The 27,440-nt window shown below is 32.1% G+C and overlaps 1 protein-coding gene across 1 annotated transcript; it reads left to right on the forward strand.

Annotated features, from left to right (window-relative positions):
* The first annotated feature begins 19,316 nt into the window (after positions 1-19,316).
* LOC129216529 (piggyBac transposable element-derived protein 3-like) lies at positions 19,317-20,762 on the forward strand. Its single transcript, XM_054850743.1, has 2 exons — positions 19,317-19,494; positions 19,894-20,762. The coding sequence occupies exons 1-2, from the start codon at positions 19,317-19,319 to the stop codon at positions 20,760-20,762; spliced, it is 1,047 nt and encodes a 348-aa protein (XP_054706718.1).
* Positions 20,763-27,440: the final 6,678 nt, after the last annotated feature.

Below are 27,440 nucleotides of genomic sequence, written 5' to 3' on the forward strand. Positions count from 1 at the left end.
GCTGAAATAGGAATAAAGGATAGGGGAAGAAAATCAAAATGTAATGTCTTGAAAGAAGTTGGAGGCCCAACAGCACATGCTAAACGCAATGTTATCGACAGCAGTCCTCTAAGTGCCTGGAAGCTTTTTATAGATGAATGGATCTTGAAGCATATAGAGAAATTCACTGAAGATGAAGCTCAACGGCAGACTCATAATAGAGAGTGGAGTATAACATTAGAAGAAATAGATACTTTTGTAGCAATTTTATATGCTCGTGGAATTTATTGTGAAAAAGGGCTTGAACTGGATAGCTTGTGATCAAAAGACTGGGGACCACCCTTTTTCCAAAATACAATGCCAAGAAACCAATTTCGAGAAATAAAGAGATTTCTACGTTTTGATATAAAATCAATGAGATCAAAGCGTCTAGAGACAGACAAATTCGCTCTTATTTCGGATATTTGGAATTGTTTCATTGATAATTGCAAGAATAACTATACACCAGGCCCATATATAACTGTAGATGAACAGTTATTTCCAACAAAAGCCAAATGTAAATTCACCCAATACATGCCAAACAAGCCAGATAAGTTTGGAATCAAGTTCTGGTTGGCTGCGGATGTTGATTCAAAATATCTGATAAATGGATTCCCATACCTTGGGGAAAATAACGAAAGTCGATCCAACGATGTTTTTCTTTCTGAACATGTTGTGATGCGATTAATAAGTCCTTATGAAAACAAGGGCAGAAATGCAGAAATGCAGCTATGGACAACTGTTTCACAACACTGAAGCTTGCAGAGAAATTGAAATCCAAAAATACAAGTCTGGTTAGAACTGTAAAACGTTCTAGAAGAGAAATACCGGTCTCTGTGAGAATGTCAAAAGCCACATTGCATACGACTATGGTACTAACACATAAAGACATTAGTCTAACTGTTTATCAAGGCAAAAAACAAAAAACGTTTCGTTACTCAGTAGTCTCCATCCAACCGTAGAAATTTTAGATCACCCAAAAAGACTGCCTGATTCAATCGCTTTCTACAATGCAACTAAATACGGTGTGGACTTGATTGACCAGATGGCAAGGAAACATAGTCAAGTCTGTTTCACGTAGGTGGCCAGTGCAGGTTTTCTGTAATATTTTGGATCTTGCTGCAATCAACGCTTGGGTTTTGTATAACGCTATTACTGGACAATCTATAAGTCGACGAAAATTCCTTCAAGAGTTAGTTGAAGAATTGAGAGATAAGTTTGTTCTCTCCCGATAAAAAAAGCCTCAAAAAGAAAGTGAAGCAACCAATGAAAATGAAATGAATGAAGCACATGCTAAGCCTGAACGAGTCAGATGTCACAGTGTGAAATGTGAGAACAAAACTACAGATAACTGTTCGAAATGGAGAAAACTCATTCGTGGAAAATGTACAAAACTGTTTACTAAATTTTGTGCGCGATGCATTCAGAAATCAGATTTTCTACTCTCAAGAACTAGTAAGTAAATGAAAAAAGTTTTAATTTTTAATTCTTTATAAACATCTAAATTTGTTTAAAAGAGATATTATGTTTTTTCTTTAAAAGTGGGAAAGTTTTGTCCTATTTTGTTGAAGAAAGATAATGATACTCGAGAATATATATATAATAAATATCAAAAGCTATGATTTAAAAAAAAAAAAAGTCAATTTCTCTCGATTTATTGTAAACTACTTCATGTTATTGTTTATAAATAGTTTTTAAATAAAATGTTTTAGTTAGCTAAGTCAAGCGCTTGTGCATTTTTTATTGCTTCTTAATCTGGGGTCAAAATGACCCGCTCGGCGGTTCTAGGTATACCGAAAGTCCGGCGGTTCTAGTGATAATTAAAGTGGAAGGAGGTTAATGAAACAGTGTCTGTAACGTGGGGTATGAAAGGAATGACGTTAACAAGAGCTAAGTTGACCCACATTCTAGAAAGTTTCACATCCTTTCTCAATAATTTTGTAACTACTCGTATTCATAACTCCACTTTTTACACAACTAGAGTTATCTTAATTTAATTTTTGAGCAGTTGTCACTATGTTTTAAAGTATTGTTACAATTTTTTATTAGTTTTTATTTGGGCCAATGTCACTCTTACGTTTGGGTTACTTTGACCCAAAGTGGTTTTCACTATTAAAAATCACCGTAGAAGTAACTATAGCCAAATAAAGACGCATGTTCTTAGGAAAAACTATTTATTTGAAAGAAAAAAAACAACATTTTGCAAGACGTTTGAGTCACACATATTTGTTTTAAGGGAAAATTAGAATTTCTAAAAATGTGTTTGCATACCTAGTCATTGTCTCAGAAACTGCCGATGGAGAACAGTTATCTTTTCATCAGCTTTGGAGGTTGAACAATTTTACTAAGATAACACCATTCGTAAGACAAAGCATCCTAAATTCTTGGTAACTTCCAAAACTTTTCGTTACTTTCCATGCTTTCAACATTAGCTTCTTCTTCTCTCGCATGAACAGCTATCCCTGGAAAAACCGCAGTTCATTCAATTCTACAATAACTAAATTCCTTTAAGGGGTCTAAGGACCTTTAAACTTCAAAATTTTCGATTTTCCGGAAGTAAGTATATGTTATGCACAGTTTAATTATGAACAATTTGATACCGTATTTATTACTATACGCCAAAAACTTTTCGAGTTATTGTAAAAATGCCTAAACTTTCCCCATAGAGATTTATGTTAACAGTAGCTGTTCAAGCCTCTTTTTCTCAGGTGCCGGTTTCTTCGGTTTTCTCGTTTTGCGCGCATGATATCTCAGAAAGTTTCTTATATACATCCGTAAAACTTTTAATGTATGTTTATCTAGTTTATATTTATGACCTGAACCAAAATTTATTTTTTTTAAAATTATTTATTTATTTATTTTTGAAATTTGGTAAGTTAATATCGAAAATTTCCAAAATTTTGGGTAAAAAAATATTTATTTTTAAATATTAACTTTAAATTTTAGTTGAAATTTAGGTTCAGATCGTTAAGATGTATCAGACAAACATGCATGAAAAGTTTTACGGAAATATATAACAAACTTTCTGAAATATCATGCGCGCAAAACGAGAAAACCGAAGAAATCGGCACCTGAGAAAAAGAGGCTTAAACAGCTGCTGTTAACATAAATCTCTACTGAGAAAGTTTACGCATTTTTACAATAACTCAAAAATTTTTTGGCGTATGGTAATAAATAAGGTATCAAATTGTTCAGAATAAAATTATGCATAACATATATTTTTTCCAGAAAATCGAAAATTCTGAAGATAAAGGTCCTTAGACCCATTAACTTTCCAAACAAATGTAACAAAATTTGTAAGAAGTACTATATAAATACAACTAAGTCAACGTTTCCTAAAGCTCCTGCAACTTTTAATTCCTGTTCATCTTTTATAATAAAAGCCATTTAACTGAGCCCTAAGAATTTGAGACTCTAATCGCTCTCTTCATCCATTGCTGTGAATTCCTTGTTTTTTTCTTGTGTTTTTTCTGCTTAGAGTTTTAGTTTTAATTTTTTCTTTTTAAAATCTCTCAGATGGATTTTTTCTAGTTTTTATGCGGCACCAAAGTAGGTCATAATTTTTAGGTGAATAGATATGTCGTCATTGTGATTTTTTTAAGATAAAAACCCAAACAGAAATGAGAAGAACTATAATATTACATAAGTACTAAATAGTGTTCATACATAGGTACTTAAAAACCTCTTAGCTTAGGTAGAACTGCTTCCACATGTCAAAGTTTGAAGGGTTATAAAGACACATGTTAGCACAAGGAATGTAGAACCATTAGTATTTCTTCTTGAGCAGAGTTATCGAACTGCTTGTTATACATTATTATTGAGTTATTGGGACTTGGTTTACAGAGAACGTTGCATATTATTCTCAGTTGGGCCATAGAAGGACCCCAGGGCCAAAATAACCCGCGTTTACGGTAACAAAAAGTATGACATTGCATAGTTGTTATAGAAGTATACTTAAGAAAAACAGCGTGACTTGTGCAGAGGGGACGGGGTAATTGAAATGCGACAATTTGTGAACAAAGCGGGCATTATGAAAAGAAAATTTCACCTTAAACTGCCTTCTAATTTTAGTATTTGATTTACTGGCATCGCGGGTAAAAAAATTTTACTTTCATACCTAGCACTTGCTTAAATCATAGTATTATTTTTTCAATGCTAAATATTTATGTGGTTAAAATTTTCTTATATTCTATTATAACTTTTGTTATTATTATTCTTTTTACTTCCTTTTACAACGAGCTGATGTGTGTATCACATGACTTCCTTTTATTCCAATTTAATGTCATTTCCCTCTTATTGGCAATTTTAATGTGATTCAATAGTTTACTCTCTAAATATCACCAACACTGGCCAATATAAAACCAAATTTAAAAAAAATCGCCAAATTTGTCGCCATGTTGGCGACAAAACTTGGTGACCAAAAGACTGGAGATATATCGCCAAGTGTCAGACAAATTATAACTCCACTTGAGTTTACATCGAAATTAACAATGATTTCCCCCCAAAAAGGGGCAAAAGAACTAGGAACTTAGGAACAACCGAATGCAACCAAAAGGGAAGGTGCACAACTAGGCTCCACTAGGAGTCTACGTACCAAATTCCAACTTTCTAGGACATACCGTTTTTGAGTTATGCGAGATACATACACACATACGCACATACGTACATACGGACGTCACGAGAAAATTTGTTGTAAATAACTCGGGGTTCGTCAAAATGGATATTTCGGATGTCTGTAGGTTTCTAGGGATATCCGCGTGTGTTCGGGTCGAAAAAAACTTAACATTGATTCAGGAGTGAGAAAAATGGAAATTAAGGCCGATTTTTGAGTGAAATTTTTTTTGCGAATACAATATTTCCTTTTTTGTAAAAGGATGTAAAAAAGGAAGAATTGTATTCCCGAAAAAATTTTCACTCAAAAATCGACCTTAATTTCCATTTTACACATCCCCGAATGAATATTGAGTTTTTTTTTTCGACTCGATCAGACTTGGAGAAGTGCCTAAGAACGTATAGACACGAGAAATATCCGTAATGACGATTCCCGAGTTAATTATACAACGAATTTTCTCCTGACGTCTGTATGTATGTGCGTATGTGCGTACGTATGTCGCATGACTCAAGAACGGCATGTCCTAGAAAGTTGAAATTTAGTACGCAGACTTCTAGTGGGATCTAGTTGTGCACCTTCCCAGTGGCGTAGCTACAGTGTTTGCCGCCCGGAGCGGTTCCCCAATTTGCCGCCCTTTCGTTGTGAAATAGATATATTAAACTGTCAAGAGGTGCTCAAATTAAAACTAGAAATACTGTTAAAGATAAAAAAACAAGTAATTATTTTCTACACACTTACAAAAGAAAAAAAAAGGGAGTGGGAGGCCATCACTTGAAAAAAATTGCTAAATTTCCATAAAAAATCAAAAATTTAGGCAGTTTTCGGTAAAGTGAAGGGAAAGGGCGGGTTGGTTTCGCTTCCGATTTTTTTTTCAAAACTCAAGTCGATTTTAGTGTTTATTTGATGTTAGGGGATCGGTGGACACTGCAAGGAAATGTTCGAAAATCAAAGTTTTAAAATGTAGCTTATGCTACTTTGTGAAGACGTTAGGAAAATCGGGAATTGCAGGATACTCAATTCGAAATGTTTAGGCAAAGAAATATGCAATTTTAGGATATCTTTAGCAACGCAATTGCATGTGTATTCTAAGGCAATTGTACGCGTTAGGGGAGGGAGGGGCGCTAAGGTTTTTAACTGAAATATTTTTTTTTATTGAAATCAACTTTAAGGGTATCTTTGGTGATTTACTGGAATGGGGAAGGTTTGGCTTCTTTCTTTGAGAGTTGTTCAGCACCAAAGTTTCAAAAACGAATTCTAGGCTATCTTTGGTGACGTTGAAGAGTTTCCTAACACCTAATAGCACCAAAAATGTTGTGAAGCCAGGCGACTCTCTCATGGAACATTTCCGTTATTAACGCCTGACTTTAGGCGTTGTTTGATATTGAAAATGTTAGGAGCAAAGGGGGACAGAAGGAGGTTTCCCTCCCTAAATCTTTCTTCGACCTGAAGTTCATTTTAGACTATCTTTGAGAGGGAAGAAATAGCGAGCTCTCCCACCCACGGAACTTTCTGTAAGCGAAAGTTTGGGCTATCTTTGGGGACGTTGGGAAAAAGTCTGAGGAGTTCGGCTTTCCTTCCACGGAAATGTTTCAAAATTGAAGTTGCCATAACGCAATTTTAATCAGTAGAGACGTTAGATGAGAAGAGAGGGAGGGGGAATTAAGGTATTTTTCTAGGGAAAATTCCGAAATTGAAGTCCTATAAACGTATTTTAAGCTATCTTTGATCACGTTGGGAGATAAAGCGTAGTCGAGGTTTAAATGCTGTTTTCAAAAAATTCGGTTTTAAAAACGTAAGTTTAGGTTATATCTTGAGACTTTAGAAGAGAGGGTAGGAGTTTTCTCAAGGAAAGTTTCCAAAATTAAAGTCCTAAATATGTACTTTTTGCTGTGTTTGCTACATTAGCGGAAAAAACAGGGCTCTGGGTTTTGCCTAGAAAATTTTTAACATTGAGCTCTAAAACCGTATTTCCTAGCTATCTTTGGTGATAGCAGAAAAAGAGATTAAAGATTCGATAGCTATCCCTCCTAAAAACATTTTGAAGCTATCTTTCAGGCTGTTAGACTACAGAGTGGCGGTGGGAGAGGTTCCCAACCGGAACTATTTGAAACTGAATACGCTAACAACCAATTTTAGACTATGCTTGGCCAAATTGAGGGACCAAACCAAATGTTGAATGAAATTCCCTTATCTTCCATAAGGAATAAACTAACATGTGATCCAAAGTTGTCGGATAGATTTTCTTCTCTCAAAAGAGAGAAAAAGAAATTCCTTTCACTTCTTTTAAAATAGAGAACTCTTGTAATGAATGAGAAATCAAAGTTTTTTTTCCACATGAAAAAGGTTTATTTGCCACCCCTCAAAAAGTGCCGCCCGGGGCGGTCCGCCCCATCGGCCCCACCCTAGCTACGCCACTGCACCTCCCCTTTTGGTTGCATTCGAGTGTTTCTAAAGGGGTCTTTTGCCCCTTTTTGGGGGGAAACCATTGTTAATTTCAATGTAAACTCAAGTGGTGTTATAATTTGTTGGACACTTGGCGATATATCGCCAGTCTTTTGGTCGCTAAGTTTTTGTAGCTTATTGGCGACAAATTTGGCGATTTTGTTTTTAAATCTGTTTTAATTTGCCCACTGTTGATGATATTTATAGAGTAAACTATTGAATCACATTAAAATTGCCAGTAATAGGGAAATGACATTAAATTGGAGTAAAAGGAAGTCATGTGATGCACACATAAGCTCGTTCATTTTTCTTTTTGAGATATTAATATTGCTTAATGATTCCAGTTCTCCTTGGGCTTGCGTTTCTCTTTCTTTGGTCTAAGTGTCTGATAGGTAGAGAAGCATGTGATCTATTTCCTAACCCGTTAAATGCAGGTCGGTACAAAAGTTTACTAAACGAGAAAAAAAATATGACTCGTCTTTACATAGCCTTATCAATCCAACAGCTATGCATTTTACATAGTAAAAAATCACAGAAAGGGGAAAAAATAAATTTTTTGCGGCGTTGGTCAAAAACGTGCGTATTAGTAGGCTTAGAACTTGAATAAATGATAAATCCAACATTATTCTTCTTCCGTCAAAAAGTAAATTGCATCTAAAAGTAAAAGGCATACTTTTGCATCTATTTTAGCAATTTAAAAAATATTTTAAAATGGAACCATGATTGAAAGAGTGTATATGATACGAATATAATTTAAAAAAAAAACGTTTTTATATTTGTTTTGTTTTGTATATTCCCTTTTATTTTCAATGGTAGAAAATTGTACCAGCCGGCAAATATGTAGTCTCAGTCTTGCTTAGGGTAAATGAAGTAGAGAAATGTCGGGCCAATTGAAATGGCGAAATATTTACTCGGCTTTCAGTGCCAAATGTCTGCAAATATTTTAACTATGAACACATGTAGTCTATTCCAATCAAGAAAAAAAAATCCGCTAAAATTCAAACAATATAATATTACAAGTTATTTTCAAAAATCCATGCGCATAGAGTCATCTGTTGTGAGTCCAAAATATTTTTGATATAATTAAAGGTTAAAGATTTTCTTATTAACATTTGAAACATTAATTGAAGCTACTAATATTCAGTGCAGTATTTATTTCCTTTGATTTTTGTTTTTACCATTTCGTACTGCATAGATAATTCATTTATTGATTATAGTTTTATGTAGCACCAGCGGTTCGTCCCGACATTGTTCGGGTTAATAAAAACTATCTATCTTAAAAAAAAATATGTACTGTAATTTTTTGGTTTAAAGATTAATAATAAGCAATTTTTTTTTTGGTTTTAATGAGATTTGAAACAAATTGATTTAACTCATTTCCAGATTAAGAGCAACTAACATATTATAATTCCCATTGAACAATACAATCTTTTTGTATGCACCGTTGTGCTGCGTGTCGCAAAAATTGTGCATTTAAACTGCAGATTTGATGATGGTGATGGCATAAGAAATTTTTATTCGAAATTGCAATCCCTTGAAATGGAAAAGCGAAAAGCAGAAATGCAGGAACCATGCGGAAACATGAAATATGGGCCAACTAATCTACTGCTGATGCTGTAAGAACAATGCTCTAAATCGTATTATTCCTTAGAGATTTTTAGGGCCCAATTGCATTGTGTAGATTAGGTAAATTATGATTGCGCAATAAAATTATTGGGAGATCACTTTTAATTTTAAAAACATGAAGAAAAATCCAGATGAATGAAGGAAATTAAGGAATTCATGTAGATGATGCACGCGTTGTTGCCAAATGCTATTACCCTCTCACACATCCACGAGTAATTTTTTTTCATTAAGGGTATTGGTTTCAGGATAAACATTGATGATCAAACCATTAGAGATAATTTCCCAAGTCATATATTTTGATAATATATCCTTTTCCAGGTAGTGTTTCCCGTTACTTTCTTGTAATAAAAGACTCTAGTAATGTTGACCACCATCTCCTAGAAACGAACTCTTATAATTCTTTTAAAGATACAGAGATTGTAAAATGCTCCTAAAAGGAGACAACTTTAAGCAGGATTGAAGCATATCTGCACGAGTTTCTTTATGGCACCACAGGAAGAGTTCGATGAAAGTCACCTTCAGATTCGAAGATGACACCTCTCATAATTTTGTCTTGACCTTTTTATTCTTTTTATTCTTTTAAGGTTTTATCAATGTCTTCTATAGCCAAACGACGACTTTTTGAAAATTCGTCTTACATTATGATATACTCTCTTGAAGAAGCTCTCGCAATTGCCAGTTTTTTCTTGTGGAACATACGGAGTCTTTCTGGAGGAGATATTCAAAGTAGTTTAAATGTAGAATAGTCAGCTTTTGAACCACTATGTGAATTCCCGGCAGTTCCGTAAAAAAAACGTCGCAAGAGCCAGTATGCCTGTTGATAGATTTTTGTCTAGTGTTTTATTAACTTTTCCCGTTCCACTGGATATGCTAAAAGACATTAATTTTCGTTCTTGGTTTTCATGGACTAGTCTTGCTTTTATCGAAATGTTTTCGTTGATTCTCTTCAGTGGTGGCAAACTAAAGTCCCCTATTGAATTTTCGCTTCATTGACAAATTTTGTCTTTCTTTTAAAATTAGATTTTGGTTTATAGCATTTGTCATTGAATGACTATCTTAGTATTTTTGCAGACGCTCTCCTTGAAATATGTCGTCAGAGAGGTATTTTTTTAATGCTTGCCATAAAGCAAAATGATCTTAAAGTTGTCATAAAAGTTAAAATAGTTAAAAACAATTCTCTGAGTTTAGTAGCAGAGTCCGAAAAATACATGTGTCGCGTCAAGGTTTTTTTTTTTTCTTTTTTTTGGCAATATCTTTCTGATATTTTGTGATAAAGATTTGTGAGGTATATTATTTAATTATATCGTTTTAAAAGCTGAAATATGATCATAATTGAAGAATATTTTTTCCAATTAATTTTTATCTTTTCAATTTCTTTTCTATTGAATGTTCTTTGTTCGTCATTGTTTTAACTCTGAACTTTGAATATACGGTACTTATGAGCAATTACTCTTTGAGTTGAGAATTTTTTAAACTAAATCTAGTTTCCGATGCTATTCATTTCGATTTTGGAATAAATAAAAAACCTTAAGAAAACCTTAAAAAGGATAGCCCGAAATGCATGCAAAATTACAACTTTTAGAAAAGCGAATTAATATCGTCTATCTTCACTACTTGAATTCGAAAACTAATTTTCCCCGAAGCGAATCTCAGTTATGATTCATTCAAATAAATTTTGAAGCATAAGCATTTGGTGACTCTAAATGATTTGCTATGTTGAAGGAAAATGGAATGTCATACACCTTATCCTCTGCAGCCTCAAATACACGCAAAGACTTTTTTTTCATATGTTTCTATCCCTCAGCATTCAGCTCGAAGAAAACCTTCAACCATTCTGCTATTGCAAATGCGGTACAATCGGTGTTCGTTTTTATGCTTATAAGAACAAAACAGTACGAAACATAAAGTGGTGGCAAAGACCAGCTATTGGTTTTAAGAAATAGTATAAATACAAAATACATAATGTATAGCCTATGTCACTGAGTAAGAATTCACCTTTTATGCGGTGAATGAATGTTTCAAATAGTTGCAATGGTTCCGGAGATTACCTCGAGCATATAAACATATAAAAATCTGATCTTTCTCTTTTTATAATATTAGTATATATTGCCCTTTGATTTGAGAATTTTTAAAACTATATGTACTTAAATGAATTCCTTAGCAAATGTTTTTTGTTTGGATTTTAATATGAATAAAAAAAACCTTAAGGATTGCCCGAAATGCATGAAAAATCAGAACTTTTTGAAACACGTATTAATATCGTCTATCTGCACTACTTGAATTCAAAAACTAATTTTCATGAAGCGAATCAGTTATTTTTCGTCTAAATAAATTTTGAAACATAAACATTCGGTGACTTTAAATAATTTGCAATGTCCAAGGTTAATAGAATGCTATATACCTTATCCTCGGCAGCCTCAAATATACATAGCGTTCGGCGGTTCCTATACTGACATCGTGATTGTTTTATCTCTCACGTGTTTCCATCCCTTAGCATTCAGCTCGAAGAGAACCTTCGGCCATTCTGTTATTCCGAATGCTGTACAATCGCTGCTTATTGTTACGTTTATAAGAATAAAACAGTAAGAAACGTAAACTGGTAGCGACGACAAACTATTGACTTAAAAAAGTAGTATAGATACATATATGCATAATTCATAGCCTATGCCACTCAGTAGGAATGCACGTTTCATGTAGTAAAATAATTTTTCAAATGCTTGCAATAGTTCCGGAGCTTACCTTGAACATATAAACAAAAAATCCGCTCTCTTTCTTTATAATATTAGTATAGATTTGGTATAACTTTTTGTAGTGGCTACGAGTTATTAGTATTCTTTTTATGTATTATTTTATGTAGTTCTGAAAATAAACTGAAATTTCTGCAAAACTTTTTTTTCAGTGCCATGCAATAATTAACTGCAGAAAACGAAAATTCGAAAAGATCAATTAAACTTTGTTTTCTAAACTTCAATTTTTGAATGCGAAAACCTTTTCAGAAACAATGTCCACACATAAATCATAAAATTTCAGTAATTTATGTCAGGAATTTGATACCTTTAAATACACTGTAAAGAAGTACTTACTTGTCCAAATGTATGCACATTCAAATTAATGGTTTGTACATTTCAAGAATGTAGATTAAATCTATCTTTACATTTCAAGATGCTTCTTTTTTCTCCTTGCCAGTTCCCCTCCTTCTTTTCTTTAAAAAGAACATGTGGATTATTAGTCGTTGATTTTTTATGTGCTTGATTTTTCTACATCTAAGTGGCATCGGAGTAAAGCACGATTAATAAAACCGAGAAAAATTACTTTAAAACCTAAATCTGATCCACAGTTTTAGCTGAAACAAGATTGAGCAGGTTAAATGAGGATGAATTACTGAAGCTCACCAGGCTTAAAAGGAGGGAGGACATTGACGAATTAAGGACTAAAACTTTATGCATTTTTTTTTGGTCGAAAAACACATGCATGTTTTTTAGCTAATTATGCATCGACAAGAGGTTACTCAAGATTAAAATAAGCGTTGGGAGCTGAAATATAGCTATCCGCTAGGCTTCGAAAAAGCAAAGAAACTGGGCGTTAAGAGCGTGACCCTTATCGAAACCTTTGCTATCACAATAACCAAGGAAAAAGAACATAAAGAGTGAGTGTCCTATTCAAGTGGTAATAGAACATCAAAAAAGAACCGATATTTCATGAAAAATACTCTTAAAAATTAAAATAAGATGTACTACATTTTGTGTATTTGATTTGCTTTTCATATTTTCTCTGGTTTTAATTAGCTTTTCATAGTTTTCTGTACTTGTTTGTTTTACATTTTTTTGTCAATGTATATAATGTTTTTTCCACTCATGTAAAAATATATAAATTAACTTTAGGAGTAATTATCCATACTTACGCAATTTTATCAATATTGCGAAATTTAAATGCACCTACGGGACCTCTAAATATAAATATATTTTATAAAAACTATACGCAAATTAGCATGGTGTAAAATGGCATGAAATAAGAGGGTAAGATTGAGAAAAATAAAACTTGATTTTTTCCATAGGATTACGCAGCACCCTAATCTACACACTATGATGGATCTAATGAAATATAAAATTTTAACAATTTTCTACTGCTACGAAGTAGAAAAACATAAATGCTACAGCAATTTTTTATGACTAAGGAAAATAATTTAGAAGACTGAATACGTCAATTTTTTTCTATATCGCGTGGCCTGCTTAAACTAGGTCGTTTTTTGTGAGTTTGAAGCACATTTAGATTTGAATTGAAATTTAAAAAAAAGCTCGAAAACGAACTTTGAAAATAAAATAATTTTACATTAAAACCTCTGCTGTGATTTGGAACGAAAATTTCATATTGGTTTTGTTCGAGTAGAATTACCGGGTGGTGAATTCCTCGCGTTGATGACGTCAGTGGATAGTGTGGTGTGGTGAGTGCCCATAAAATGGTTTCAATACAATCGGCAAAACCGAAACTCAATTAAAATGGTTCTGGTAACTGCCCGATGAGTCCAAATAAACCGATCAGTCTACTCAAATACGACCGTTGTCATTATTCAAAAATGCGGTTGTTTGTTATAATACGGTTGCGTATTGGTTCGTTGCCATGTACATACTTACAGCATTTTCCATGGACTAGTGTCTTTTATGTCACTACTTTCTGCACATTGTCGTTACCCCTTAAAAATGTGTAAAAACTAACCATTAAACCGCCCTATCGGCTTGAATTAAGAAATATTTTTTAATGATCCACTAGGTTGAACTTGTTGAAAATCTTCGTTATCCATATTGTATGTTTGAGCGGAACATTTAAGATTCCTTAAATTCATAGCGAATGTGCGACAATTCATTTTTTGTCAAATCAGGTCTGAATACATCTTTCCTTACATTTACATATATTATCCCAAGAAGTGTAATACAGTCGAACCTGCTTAATGGAACAGCCATTTTGCCACGAAAAATATTCTAATAAGCGGAATATTTCATTAACCGAGATCAAAATAACGCATTACATTGGTTTGGTACATTGAAAATGTATTATTTTAAGCGGGATATAATTTTAACCGATATTTTAATAAACGGGTATGAGTGTACATTAAGTAAGTGGCAGCATGTAACCTAAAGAACTGACTTCCTAGGGGAATATGTTTCATAGAATGTAGAAGTTTTTTAGCCAGTAATACTTAAATCTATTTACATTACTCCAATATAAGACTTCGGTTAAATACTTTAATGTGTTCATATGCTAAGACTTCACTTTTCTTCGCAGCTGACTTATCCTAAAAGACTGCATTATAATTTCCTGGATTAGCATAATTGAGAGAAACATGACGCCAGCAGTAATGAATTTGGTTCTTCTCGGCATTTTCCTTTTTAAAAACAGAAGTGTCTCAAACACCGTGGTGTCCCAGCGGAATCCAAGTGACACAGTAACTTCGGAGAAGAGTTTCTTGTAAAACTGAAACTCATTATGCATCAAGACGAAATCGGTTTTATGTTTATGAGCTCTGGGATTGCATATTCAAAGTAGTAGTGCCTTTTGCTTCTGGGGAAGCTGGAATATTGTTTTGCCTCGTTTTCTTAAGCGATGTTTTGTTTTGTTTTTTTAAAAATGACAAGAAACGAAATTATTAAACTTTAAAACGTGTGCTTCATGTGCGTTCAAATATGATTCCGAGGAATTATTTGCATACGATAATACAAAAAGAATGTTCAACAGTAGGCGAAATTAAAAAAAATAAAAAATACGCCTTAATTTTAAACCAGCACGAAGAAATGTAATGAATTTTATGTAATGAATTTATATAATGCACTATTCTATTTATGTATCTTGTTTAATATAACTACGTCTGAAGTTAGAATACTTACAACAAAACTTCACTCTTTCTGTACACATACTTTCTGCAAAATATTCAAGTTCTAATTAAGGAATCAGACGTTATAGAGGAATATAATTTCGTGTTAATTAACGTTCATATTCAAATTAGTTGAGGGTGGGATTGTTTGCCTCATGAATGTTTGAAATAAAATTAATCCAAAAGCAAGACAAAATATAATTATTCAATGCCACAAGGAAACTAAATTGAAAAACAAAGACTAACTGATAATTTATACATCAAATAAATAGAAGTCTGCAACTTTTTTAAATTAAAGATGACAGGGTCCATGTCAATTCTGGCCGGCAAGGAAAAATCACCTTCGTAGTTTTAGGCGTTTTGAATTTTACTTAATTTAAAATTCATAAAAAAAGTAAGTTGATTTTTTTAAAAGTCCTGGACAGACTTGGATTTAATTTAACACTTCCTATTTTAAACAAAGCTTTAAAATTGCTTTACCTCAGGGACGCTTCACGATATTTTGTAGCAGTTTCATTTATATTATAGATACCAAATTTTTGTTTCAAACGATATGAACTATTTGTAAATAGGTTTTAACTTCGTTTTGCTACAGGGTGCTGAAAAAAAATAACATTCGATTTTTTTTTCAAAACCACCTATTAAATATTTCTTTTTTTTTTTGTTGTTGAGCAGTTAGCATCATTTAGTACGAAATTCCCTGATTAGGAGAATTTTCACTTTTAATTTTTACGGGCTTTTGATTCATACAGGTGTGGAGCTTTTGAGAATATAATGTAGGGTAGACTGGAGCACCTATACGCATGGGGCACGTTTAAGCAGTGCCCTTTTTTCAAAACGAATTTTTCCAACAGTCATAAACAGTCAAATTCCAACAGTCATAACAGATTGATGATACTCCCTAGCAAATATTCCCAAAAGTTTTTGAGCATTAGTCGAGCTTCGGTCAAGAATGCAGAAAGAATAATCTGTTTTCTACCAAGTTGAGTAAATTGTGTGTTGAACGTTTTGAAGCTCATTTTGAATAAATAATACTCAGTAAAGAAAAAAAAAAATTGTAAAAATTAGATGAATTTTATCCCTTTTTGAGAATGGTATTTGTATGAAATGTAAAGTTATTAAATTTTTTTGCACGTTAAAAATAAATCCAAATTTGACGACGGTGCAAATTTACGTGTTGAACGTCGGAAAACTTTCACGATCGTTCTGACTGTAACTTACTTAAACGTTTCCCAGACACTTTTTACGCTCCAAACTGTCTCAAAAATTTTAGGTATTGTCCGGCTATTTAGTTTTGAAAACTAAGCTTTAATTTTTAATTAAGTTACACGATAGTATCTTTTAGCTTAAAACGTATAGTGCTGTCTCCATGCCCCTCTATCTTCAACTTCATACTCTATTCAATTTGTAATAAATTTGCATAATTTAGCGATGGTAAGACATTATGTTCAAAACACTAACAAAACCACTTTAGGTGTCAAAATAAATATGCGTAAACGTGCCACATGTCCGTGGCAAGTTTACGCAACCAATTTGGGCTCGAAAATAATTTTTTTAACGGTTAAAAACACAAGCTGAGCTACAACTGAATGTAATAATTTTGACTCCATTAACTGCTTCATAAAACAGCAATGTTTAAAATTTCCTAAGGTTAAACATAACAAGAAGTTCCGTCTATAACTAGACGAGCATACTTTCTCGTATACCCATACTACTTTCTAGAATAAAATATTCCTATCTCATCTTTTAAAAAAAAAGAATAAATAAAATAGCAGCACCTTTTAAACAAAGCAGCTAATACACTTCTTTCTATTTAAAAAAAAATTCTTTAAAACTTTCAAAACGAAAAAAATAATAGGGTAGACCGACCAGTGAATCAGTGAATGAACAGCTAAGCACAATTTCATTTTTAAAAAATCCTAGTAATTTTAAATTCTATACTATACAGATTGTGATAGTTCAAACATTTTAATTGATCTATGTAAATATCTCGAAAAAATCCCGGGAACCTAAATGGTACTGCTCCTGACTTTTTTAGTTGTTTAAAGAAAAAATGGCACAATGACCCAGTGAATGAACGCTTCCAACCAGTAAATGAACACAAACTGGTCCAGTGAATGAACATGATAAATTTTGATTCAAGAAGAAACTAAGTTTCTTTGAGATCTATCTATCTATCTATTTATCTAACTATCTATATCTATTTATCTATCTATTTATATAACTATCTATATCTATCTGTCTATATCTATCTTTTTAAATCTCTATCCATCTATCTATATATCTTTCTATTTTTCTATCTACTAATCTATTTACCTATTTTTCGATATATCTATCTATGTCTCTATCTGTCTATCTACATATCTATCAGTTAATCTAAAAAACATATTTTTCTATGTACACATCTATTGGTCTATCTCTTTGTTTATTTACCTATGCACTTATCTATTTTTCTATCTATCTGTCTATCTATCTATTTATCTATATCTAGCCACTATGTATTTATCTATCTGTCTACCTCACTACTTATTTTAATATATCTATCTATTTACTATCCATCTATCTATCTACTTATCTGTATACTTATTTACTTATCTATCGATCCACTTACCTATCCATTTATCTAGTCATATATCTATTTGTCTACTTATCTATCTACTTATCTGTCTATCTATCTCCTTATCTATCTACTTATCTACTTATCTATCCACTTATCTACCTATCTATCTATCTATATATCTTTTTTTTCTATCTACTAATCTATTTACCTATTTTTCGATATATCTATCTATGTCTATATCCGTCTATCTACATATCTATCGGTTAATCTAAAAAACACATTTTTCTATCTACACATCTATCGGTCTATCTCTTTGTCTATTTACCTATTTATTTATGCACTTATCTATTTTTCTATCTATCTAGCTATCTATCTATCTATTTATCTATATGTAGCCACTATATATTTATCTATCTGTCTACCTCACTACTTATTTATATCTAGCTATCTATCTATTTATCTATCCATCTATCTATCTACTTATCTGTATACTTATCTACTTATCTATCTCTCTATCTATCTTTCTTTATCAGGCTATCGATATATCTATCTACCTACCTATTCTATCTCTATAGTTACCTACATATATATCTATTTACCTCTTACTTTTAATACATCTATCTCTATATCTTCCTCTATTTATTTATCTATCTATATGCAAGCATACCATACATATCTACCTATCTATTCTCTCTCTTTGTATATATATTTCTATTTCTCCATCTCTTTATCTACTTGCCTATCTATCAAGGGAGATAAAGATATAGATAGATAAATAGATGTAGATTGATAGATAAGTAGATAGGTACATACAGATAGGTAGAAATCTAGACAGACAGATCGAGACAGACAGACAGAGAGATATGTAGGTAGGTAGGTAATATATAGATTAAGATATAGATAGATAAAAGATAAAACTCAGTAAAAGTGCATTGTTTGCGAAGGCAAGAAATTATGATAATGAATTAGATAATGAAATACACAAATAAATAAGCACATAAAACTATCTGCATTACAAAAAAGTACGAAAATAAAAATATCTCAAAGAAACTTCAAATTTATTTTTAAATTAAAAGAAATTTTCCCAGTGTTCATTCATTGGGTTTTCGCAATTTTTCGTACCCAGTGACTGAACACCCCTCTATTTGACAATCCATGCATTCTGCATTGACTGAAACAATTTAAATCCATAGCCCAGATATGTATACTTAATTTTTCTTTCGTAGAGTTGAAAAATAAAATTTATTAATAAAAATAATATGCATGAAAATAATTGATAGCACGAAACCAGCCTTATTATTTTGAAAGAGAAAAAGAACGATTCACGGCAGTAAAAATTTCGAATTTTTTTCAGGAAAAAAATGCGTATCCAAATTAACTAATCAGGTGTCATATAGCTTAGAATATCAATAAAGAACGCTTTTGTAGTGAATTTATTTAGAAAAAAAAATTGGAAGCTTATTTTCTTTAAAAAAAATGACGCGCTGTTCATTCACTGGGTGGTGTTCACTCACTGGTCGGTCTATCCTAATTAAAATTAAATAGTTTATTAACCCATATTTCACTATCGTCCTATATATAGGACAGCTCAGTTTTTTTGCGATACTATAAGTATTTTCACATATTTTAACTTATGTTTGTTACTGTTATAAACGTTACACTTGATTAGTGCTAAGTACAAAAATTGAGAATTCTACTTTGAGGATTTTATTTTATTTTGTTTTTTTGAATTTAGCGATGTCTTGCTGTTTTATTATGCGAAATTTAATTTTTAATCAAATCCATTTTATAAAAAAATATGCCAAAATTCTGTCCACAATATATTACTTTTAATCGTATCCGTTAACGCTAAAGAAAATTTGCAGAGAAAAAACTACATTTAAATAGGTTTTATGGAAGTTTTTTCAGCCGTCCTGTAAATAGGACGATAGTAAAATCCCCTACTGTGCGCTCCCAAAGAACAGATCTGAACTCTCACAGAATAGATGGGCCCAGAAGTCAATACTATCCAGTTTTGTTGTAACAAAGTGAGCAGGAACTGGTTTCTCTGGTGGTTGTGGGGGAATGCTTTTGTTGGTTAATTTACCATGAGCATTTTATCACGTGGTGACGCTATCTTCTGCACTGGGTTAAAATATTCGCTCAGTTATTGTTGTTCGAAGTGTGAGAGCTGATGTCAAAAACAAGTAGAGATGAGTACTTTTAGTAGATCAAGTAGGAAATTCTTAACAACGGAAGAAGCTGTGGAATATTTGATGTCATTAGATGATGAAGCAGATGAGAGTGATCCTGAAATGATAATAGTGCCACCTGATCCAGACACAGTCACTGATGATGAAGAAATTGATGAAACCTCTATTACTGCACATGGTCACGCTATTTTTGATGAGAAACTTCAAGAGGAAACTGCTGGAACAATTGAAATTTTAAAAGGAATAAATAGCAATGAAGAAATAAATGTATCACAACCAAAACGGACTAATCGTGTACCAAAGTTTTCATCACATCCTGAAAAGTTTTCTAATGAAAACCATCAGAAGATATTAGACATAATTTCAGAAATATCACCCGTGTAGCTTTTCGAGGTTTTGGCTAAAAATATGATTTTGAAAGCAGTAGAAGAAAGCAACAAATATGCTGGACAAAAAAATAACCATGATTTTTGTTTGAAAACGGACGAATTCAAGCAATTTTGAGGCATACTTTTCTACAGTGGTTATCACATTCTACCAAGAGAAAAAATGTACTGGGAAAATGTTCCTGATACAGGAACAACTCTGGTTAGCCAAGCAATGTCAAGAAAGCGTTTTTCTGATATCAAGCGATATTTACATTTCAACGACAATGCAACTATTGATTTAGATCGATATTATAAAGTTCGTCCTCTCTATGATTTTTTGAATGAAGCTTTGCAACAGTTTGGCGTATTTTCGGAGCATTTAAGTATTGATGAAAGGATGGTTCGTTATTTTGGAAGACATGGATGCAAAATGTATATGAAAGGGAAACCTGTGAAATTTGGTTACAAGCTCTGGATACTTTCATCTTTTGATGGTTATCCTTTTCATATTATACCATATCAAGGGGCACGAAAAGAGAACCCCATTTCTGAACATGGTTCCACTAGTTGTAACGAAACTAAAATGATGAAAAAGGGACAGAAGTTGTTATCAGAAACAGTTGTTGATAAGTTGCTATCCATTATTGAAACTCCAGCAAAGCATAAAATTTATACGGATAATTTTTTTTCATCTTATAATCTTTTCTCTCATTTGAGAAGCAAGCAATTCTTTGCTACAGGAACAGTAAGGGAAAACAGAATGGGAAAATGTCCTTTAAAGTCCTCTAAAATCCTGGGAAATATGGATCGCGGAACATCCGACAGGAAATTTGACGTGAATAATGAGATTGCAGCTGTTCGATGGAACGATAATAGAGTAGTATCACTCATCACAAATTTTGAAGACACGAGGTGTTTTAAAAAAGTTGAAAGAAGAATGAAGGGCGGAAAACAAAAAGTAGACATCCCATCTTGTGTTGTTTCATATAACAAGTATAAAAATGGTGTTGACGTGTTCGACAATCATATGAAAACATATCACTCTTCCATACAAGGTAAAAGTGGTATTGGCCTTTAGTTATAAATGCCTTTGAAACTGCACTGGTTGCTGCTTTGAAAATATCGAAACTCTTTTCTACAGAACAATCTTTGGAACTTCTTGAATTTCGTAGAAATGTCACTATTGCTTACCTGGGTTTATGTGTACTACGAAATGTTGCAGGAAGACGACTGGGTGTTCAGCAAAAAAGCGCAGCTTTTTTGAAGTTGCAGAGTGATCATATTTTAGTTAAAAACCCGAATGGAAAACACCGTCGATGTCAGCTGAAAAATTGCACTAAAAAACCCGTGACTATTTGCAAAAAATAATTTGGGACTTTGCATGGAATGTTTTCTTCCGTTTCACGCATATCAGGATGCTTGACTGGAAAACCTTACACAGTAGCGGATTGTACCATCGTCCTGTATATAGGACAGCTTGTTAAACTGAAACTAATGAAGTTTTGGTAAGTTTTAAAATTTTATTTTTCTTCTTGAGCTCTTATTAGTCTGTAATAGCAATTTTTAGGAAAAATATTAATTATTTTTTAATGTGGTACAATATGGGTTAAAATAAATAAATCATATCTAAAAAAACAAAATCGTTTCTTTTTCCTCTGTTGCCAAAAACAATTTTTTAAATGAATTAATGCACTTACCAAAATAAATAAAAACAATAAAATGTCAACTTAAAGAAATAACTTTCATTGTCAAAAAAAAAAAAAAAATCGTCTGCGCATATTTTTATGTAGAAACATAAATGACTTCGAGTTTATTCGTCGAAAACTGAATACCTAAATTAAAACTTTAGCGTAAGAATAAAAACAAGTCAGATCAACAATAATTATTTCACAATCAAACCATAGCTGCGGAGTCGGAGTCGGAGTCAAGCTCATTTTGGGATAAAGGGTTGGAAGGCGAATATCCAAGAATCGGAGTCAGTCATCTGTCCTCCGTGTATAAATTTTTGCCAAAGCTACGAAGTCAGAGTCGAAGTCGGGGAGTCGGAGTCCGATTAATTGTCAGGCACAGGAGTCGGATTCGGAGTCAGGTGCCCCTAAATAATCAGAGTCGGAGTCTGGAGTTTGGCGTCAAGAGCTATTTCCAACAAAATTTGTTTGAAATAAATTTGCCTTCAAGTACGGAATCTACATTAACTTTCAGTTTCCCCGTAGGCGTTAATGTTAAGGGATTTGAACTGTGCAAAATTGAGCAAAGAATTGTTCAAATCAAAAAGATATTTTATATACAAGTTTGTCATCAAAAGCTTTTTCCTACAAAATTTGTTAGGAGCAAATTCGCCTCACAGTTCGGAATTGCCTTGAATTTTCCCTATACCCTAGACATGTACCCTATATGTATAGGTAGGCACTAATGTTAAGTTTTTTTGAACTGTTCAAAATTTAAAAAAAAAATAGTTCAAATCAAAAAGTGAAATGTGGGAATGAGGTGTCCTCGCCGAGATCTTTCGAATAAAAAAAAGTTTGTTCGAATCGGACTTTTCATTCAAAAATTATTAGGGGGGGGGGGGGACAGACTGACGGACCGACAGACAGACCAACAGACATTTTTCCCCATCTCAATACCCTACTTTCCAATTTTTAATTTTTCGATATTTATTTAATTTTTTTATTTATTTTTGACTTTTTTTTGTTTTTCGCGATATTTTTGAAATGCATTAAGCCTTCTTTCATGCTGTTTTCTTCTTTTTCTGACTTTTACTGGGAAAGTAGGCTAAAAAACTAGAAGATTCATTAAAAAATCTACGTAAACTTGCCCCGGTCTACCCTATATGTATAGGTAGACTTAAAAAATGTATTGTTTATTCAGTAGCAGGTAATCAATAGACATCTTTAATTTTGTTACACACCAGCATTTTTATTTTTCGTTTCCTTCTTATCTAGAAGATTACTTTTTTAATGAAAACAAGATGGCAATCACCCGCCGATTTGCCGGCCGATGTTTTTATCCGTACGTGACGTTTTACAGCTGCGCAAGAAAAAAAACAAAAAAAAAACTATTTCTTCTTTTTACAAAAATAAATATCCAGGATGAAGTGGTAATATAACAAAACTGAAAGTCTCTTTTGGTGACTTGCTACTAAATAAAATTCAACGTTTTCAAGCTTACCTTTGCATTTATATAGTCACTGAAAACCCCTCTTGTTTTGAAATGCCTCTAAAACCTGTTAAACTCAGAAGTGGACTGTTTTTTACCAAAAATGTAGTGCTCAATGATGCTAATTAACAGTATTTTTTTTTTTTTAGATTGGAGTTAAAAATATAAGTTATTATTTCTTTTCTTTTTTCATAGCGATTAGCAAGAAAATAAGAACATACTTCCTAATGGGGCATATTGTCTTAAAAAAGAATATATAACTTTGAAAATAAAAGAAACTACAACAAAATACGGTGAACTGTGGCGCAGGTAAAGCAATTTAGAAATTTTATCAATGTTTTCAAGTGAGAGAGGGCATTGAAGTTGTTGGGCAGGCAGTTTCTTAGGCCAATATTTTTCGGGGGGGGGGGGCAGCTTATGAAGGGGTAAACAGTAGAGTTATCCCCCTCGCCTTGTACAGTTATTGACCGTTCTAACTTTGATCCTAAAAAACTAGCTACCTGCTCGTCGAAAGCTGGGTGAAATAATGGGCAAGGGCAGCATGTTTATTAAGTGTTTTAAAACATTTCAGCGAATTCCTGTAGGTGATTTGGTCATTTTGTGATCTGCGATACCTTAGCTCCGAAACCAAAGCAGGAAGTTTTCTGGAAAAAATTTTAGACTAGAGATTTTTCATATGCTATTTTGAAAAGAACGTGAGGATATACAGTTCTTGAAATCCTTTAAAATATACAGATGGAATGCCTAATGAGCGTATTTGAGGAGTGTGGGATTGTTTAATTTTGCAAAGTAGAGTCAGTTGGGGTAAATGGGAACAAATTGCGTAATCACATTTGCGGCTTTTTTATAAACTAAACTGTTATTGAGTTATGACTAGGAAACATTTGAAGGGCATTCAAAGAGTTTCACATGCTTCCAAACAAGTGTTGAAAGTGTTATATTGTTTGAGGATGGCACGGGTAAATTTGCTGCTCTCTAACGTTTAGGGATCTTAAAATGTGACTCCCCGGCAGACCTACAATTGCAAAGAAAAAATGTCATCAACTATGCTTATCTGTCGCATGGAATGATACCAAAAACATTTAAATAATTATTATTATATTATTGATTTCACTTTGTTTTCTTTATTTTCGCTGTTTAAGCTAAGTATTTTTAACAACCCTTAATATATCTCAGATGAGCGTAAATTGAAACAACTGCTCTTACATACTTATTTTCTTCTTGAAAGATTATATGCATTAGCTGTTAACAAAAATATATTTTTGTGTGTATTCTACATAAGTTTAACGTACCGTTGGCCCAGACAATAAACCAGCTAATTCCACATAATAAAAAGAATAAGTTTATTTTTCTTTTACTAAAAAAAAGAGTAACTCCAACTTTCGACTTCAAATCGAAAAATCCGTTGTATAAAATGCTGCTATCTCTCAAAATAGAAACCTAGTTCTTTTTCCTCCTCAAATATCACATTTTAAGGAGTTTGAATGAATTACAATCTTTACCTTAGTTAGACTATACTTTTTTGTATAAGTTTTCTAAGCAATTTGTTTGAGGGAAGCTTTGTAACGCTTGCCCTCTCTAGATTAGAATTGTCGAAAAGGGAAGAGGGACTATGACGGCTCAGCACTTGACAATAATTTAAGATCAATTATTTGAATCACCCCTTATCCTCATGCAGCACTGGTTTAGTTAAGGTAACGCACATTTGCATAATAATGATGCTCATGAGCAGTTATGTGAACGTTTTGGAGACAATGGCAATACAAATCATTATGAATGTGATGTAGATATCCTTATATATAGGATAGATAGTCCTTGCTTTGATATAACCAGATATGTTATAGTTAGGCCATAACTTACGAGATATGTACAATCACAAATTTTAACCAAATCGTTTACATTATTTAGCGTTCAATTTTTGTTGACCTTTTTTTTTCTTTTATATTAAAACATTTAATTTTAATATTTTTGACTGATTTCTATGAACGTAAAAAAAAGATAAAAAATAAATCAAATTTGACTGAAGAGTATGTCAAAAAATATCGTTATAAAATCTATAAAAACTTTATAATTAAAAATTAATAAGTTTCGTTAGAAATTAAACACTTTTAATTATTATTAAAAGTGAATCGTCCAAAGAAAAGACAACTTATTTGTCCACTTGTTTTTCACATAAATAACTTATAGGTAAACAATTCACACTGAAGAAAAAAAATATCGTTAATTGAAAAAAAAAAAACAGAAAGTAGAGCAAGTTTTCCGAGAATGGAAATTCGGATAATGAATTGCAAATTTCATAAATATCATCCATATAAAGAAAAAGTATTCAATTATTTTCCTTAAAGAAAGGTAAATAGAACTAGTTTTGGGGTTTTTACCCTTTACGAATTTTACATAGAATAATTTTCTTTAAACAATGAATAAAATATTTTGATTGGTTGAACTGTGCACTGCAAAAATACAGTAAAAACCGTTCGAAAAAACAGTAGAAGAAAAGATTGGTTTAAAAAAGACAAAAATACTTTATTTTGCCGAATTCTTAAAAATATCACTAAAAGCAAAAAAAAAATAAATAAAATAATAAAATAAAGAAACTAAAAAATTATCGAAAAATTTAAAATAGGAAAGTAGGGATTTGAGATGTTTAAAATGTGTGTATGTCGATCTGTTTTATGTCTCTTTTTCGGTTCGTCGGTCAGTCTGTACTCCTCCCCCCCCCCCTAATAGCGTTTCAGTGATGGTCCGATTCAAACTTCTTATGTTAAAAAGTCCTCGGAAAAGACAATGGGGTTGTTTCCTTTAGTAAAAAGTAGTCCTTTTTGTCACTGAAATTGATAGAATATGGAAAAATAATAATAATAATAATAACATATGGACCCAGAAAATACTTTCAATTTCCCAACAGTTATTTTCAAACAAGGTGTGGTCTTAATGACGTCACAAATGATGCTTTTTGGCGCATCTTTCTACCACGTTTCCACGTTATGATATTCAAGAAGCGAATTAAAATTGCGCACTACGCTTGCTATCAACCATATCGTTGCCAATACACGTGAGTAAAGATGCGAATTAAATATTTTGCCCTGTGAATGGTAACACTGAATGGCATTTCATCATTTGAGACGTCATCGGACAGAAGCGAAAGTAATGAAAGCGCACCTATTTAAGTAATTTTTTGATCAAAAATGATGAAACGATCAAAATTTTTTTTATTGTTTATTTCAAAACTAAAAACTATTCTGAACACAGGGGAAAAGTTTCATTGCTTTAGTTCAAATATTCAAAAAGTTATGAAAGGTTTTAGGCCATGCTCGCTATGTGTTCTTATGCAAAAGAAAAACTTTAAATTGCTTTTTCTCGATGATAGTTTTTTTTTTTTTGTGTTTTCATGTCATTAGACTCCCTAAGGTTTTTTCCTATTAAAGATACAGCTTTAAAGCAATACTTTTTGCAATTGGGATAATATGTTTGACAAAACTGTGGATTGGATAAGCATTTTATAAAATCCTCAAATGTTTAGAGCATGTTAAACCTTTAAAAACCATTTTTTTTTAAAAAAACTTTGATTTTTTACAATATTAATCATAGAAAATTTTCTAACAAACTCATAAGCAAATGAATGCACAGATTTTTAGAGATGATTCCGAGATAGAGTGACCGTTTGGCAAAAAACTTTTTTTTTAATTAGTGCAAAAACAAAAAAAGCCTTAGAAATTTAAAAAAAAAAATAAATTTTCCTCAACTTTTTGAATTTTTAAAAAAAAGTAGGCAATATTTTTTTTAATTTTGAAAATAAATTATTGATTAATAAATAAGTATATATGTTATGGTTTCAAAGAAATATAAATTTTACTTAAACTTAAAAAAAAGTTTGAAAGGTACTGTGACCCCTTAAAATATTAAACTTAAACAAATTATTTAAAAAATGGTCACATCTATGTTTTTAAGCATGCTCTTTCAGAAAAAAAAATAGTACTTTTAAAATTTTGGAAACAACCCCATTCATTTACATATTTTACTTTTAGATTTGAACAAGTTTTCGTCGAATTTTGAACAGGACAGAAAAATTTAACATTAGCACTTATGGGGAAATTTAATGTCATTGTACAGTTGCTTCAAACTTTGTTCGGAAAAACTCTTAATAAATAACATTTTTTTTTTAATTTAGCTAATAAAAGGATTTTTTTTAACAATTAAAAAAAAATGATGTTAGGAAAAAAATTGTTCTTTGGCATCAAACATTGAAGATTATGAATATATTCTCAATATTTGGTTTCAAGAAAAGAAAAAAGGTTACTAGGAAAAACTTAGCAATTTGGGAGGTGCATTCTTTTTCCCTAAACCGTGCTTAAGCCCAGAAAGTTTAATCAAATTGATGAACTATGCTTACACAAATACAAGCATATAAGTGGTGAATTTCTTTTTGAGTTACGTCAGTATTTCTTTCTGAATCTTTTCATAATGTGAGGAAATGCATTTCGCTGTAAAACTCCACCACCAAAAAAGTATTATTGTTATAAGGTGGGTGTAAATATTCCAAAAGTCAAGATGTAATGTTAAAAATGCCACTCTTTATAAATACTTTTATTCGAAAAGAATG

The sequence above is a fragment of the Uloborus diversus genome, chromosome 2 (genome assembly GCF_026930045.1).
Source record: "Uloborus diversus isolate 005 chromosome 2, Udiv.v.3.1, whole genome shotgun sequence".
Lineage (NCBI taxonomy): Eukaryota > Metazoa > Arthropoda > Arachnida > Araneae > Uloboridae > Uloborus > Uloborus diversus.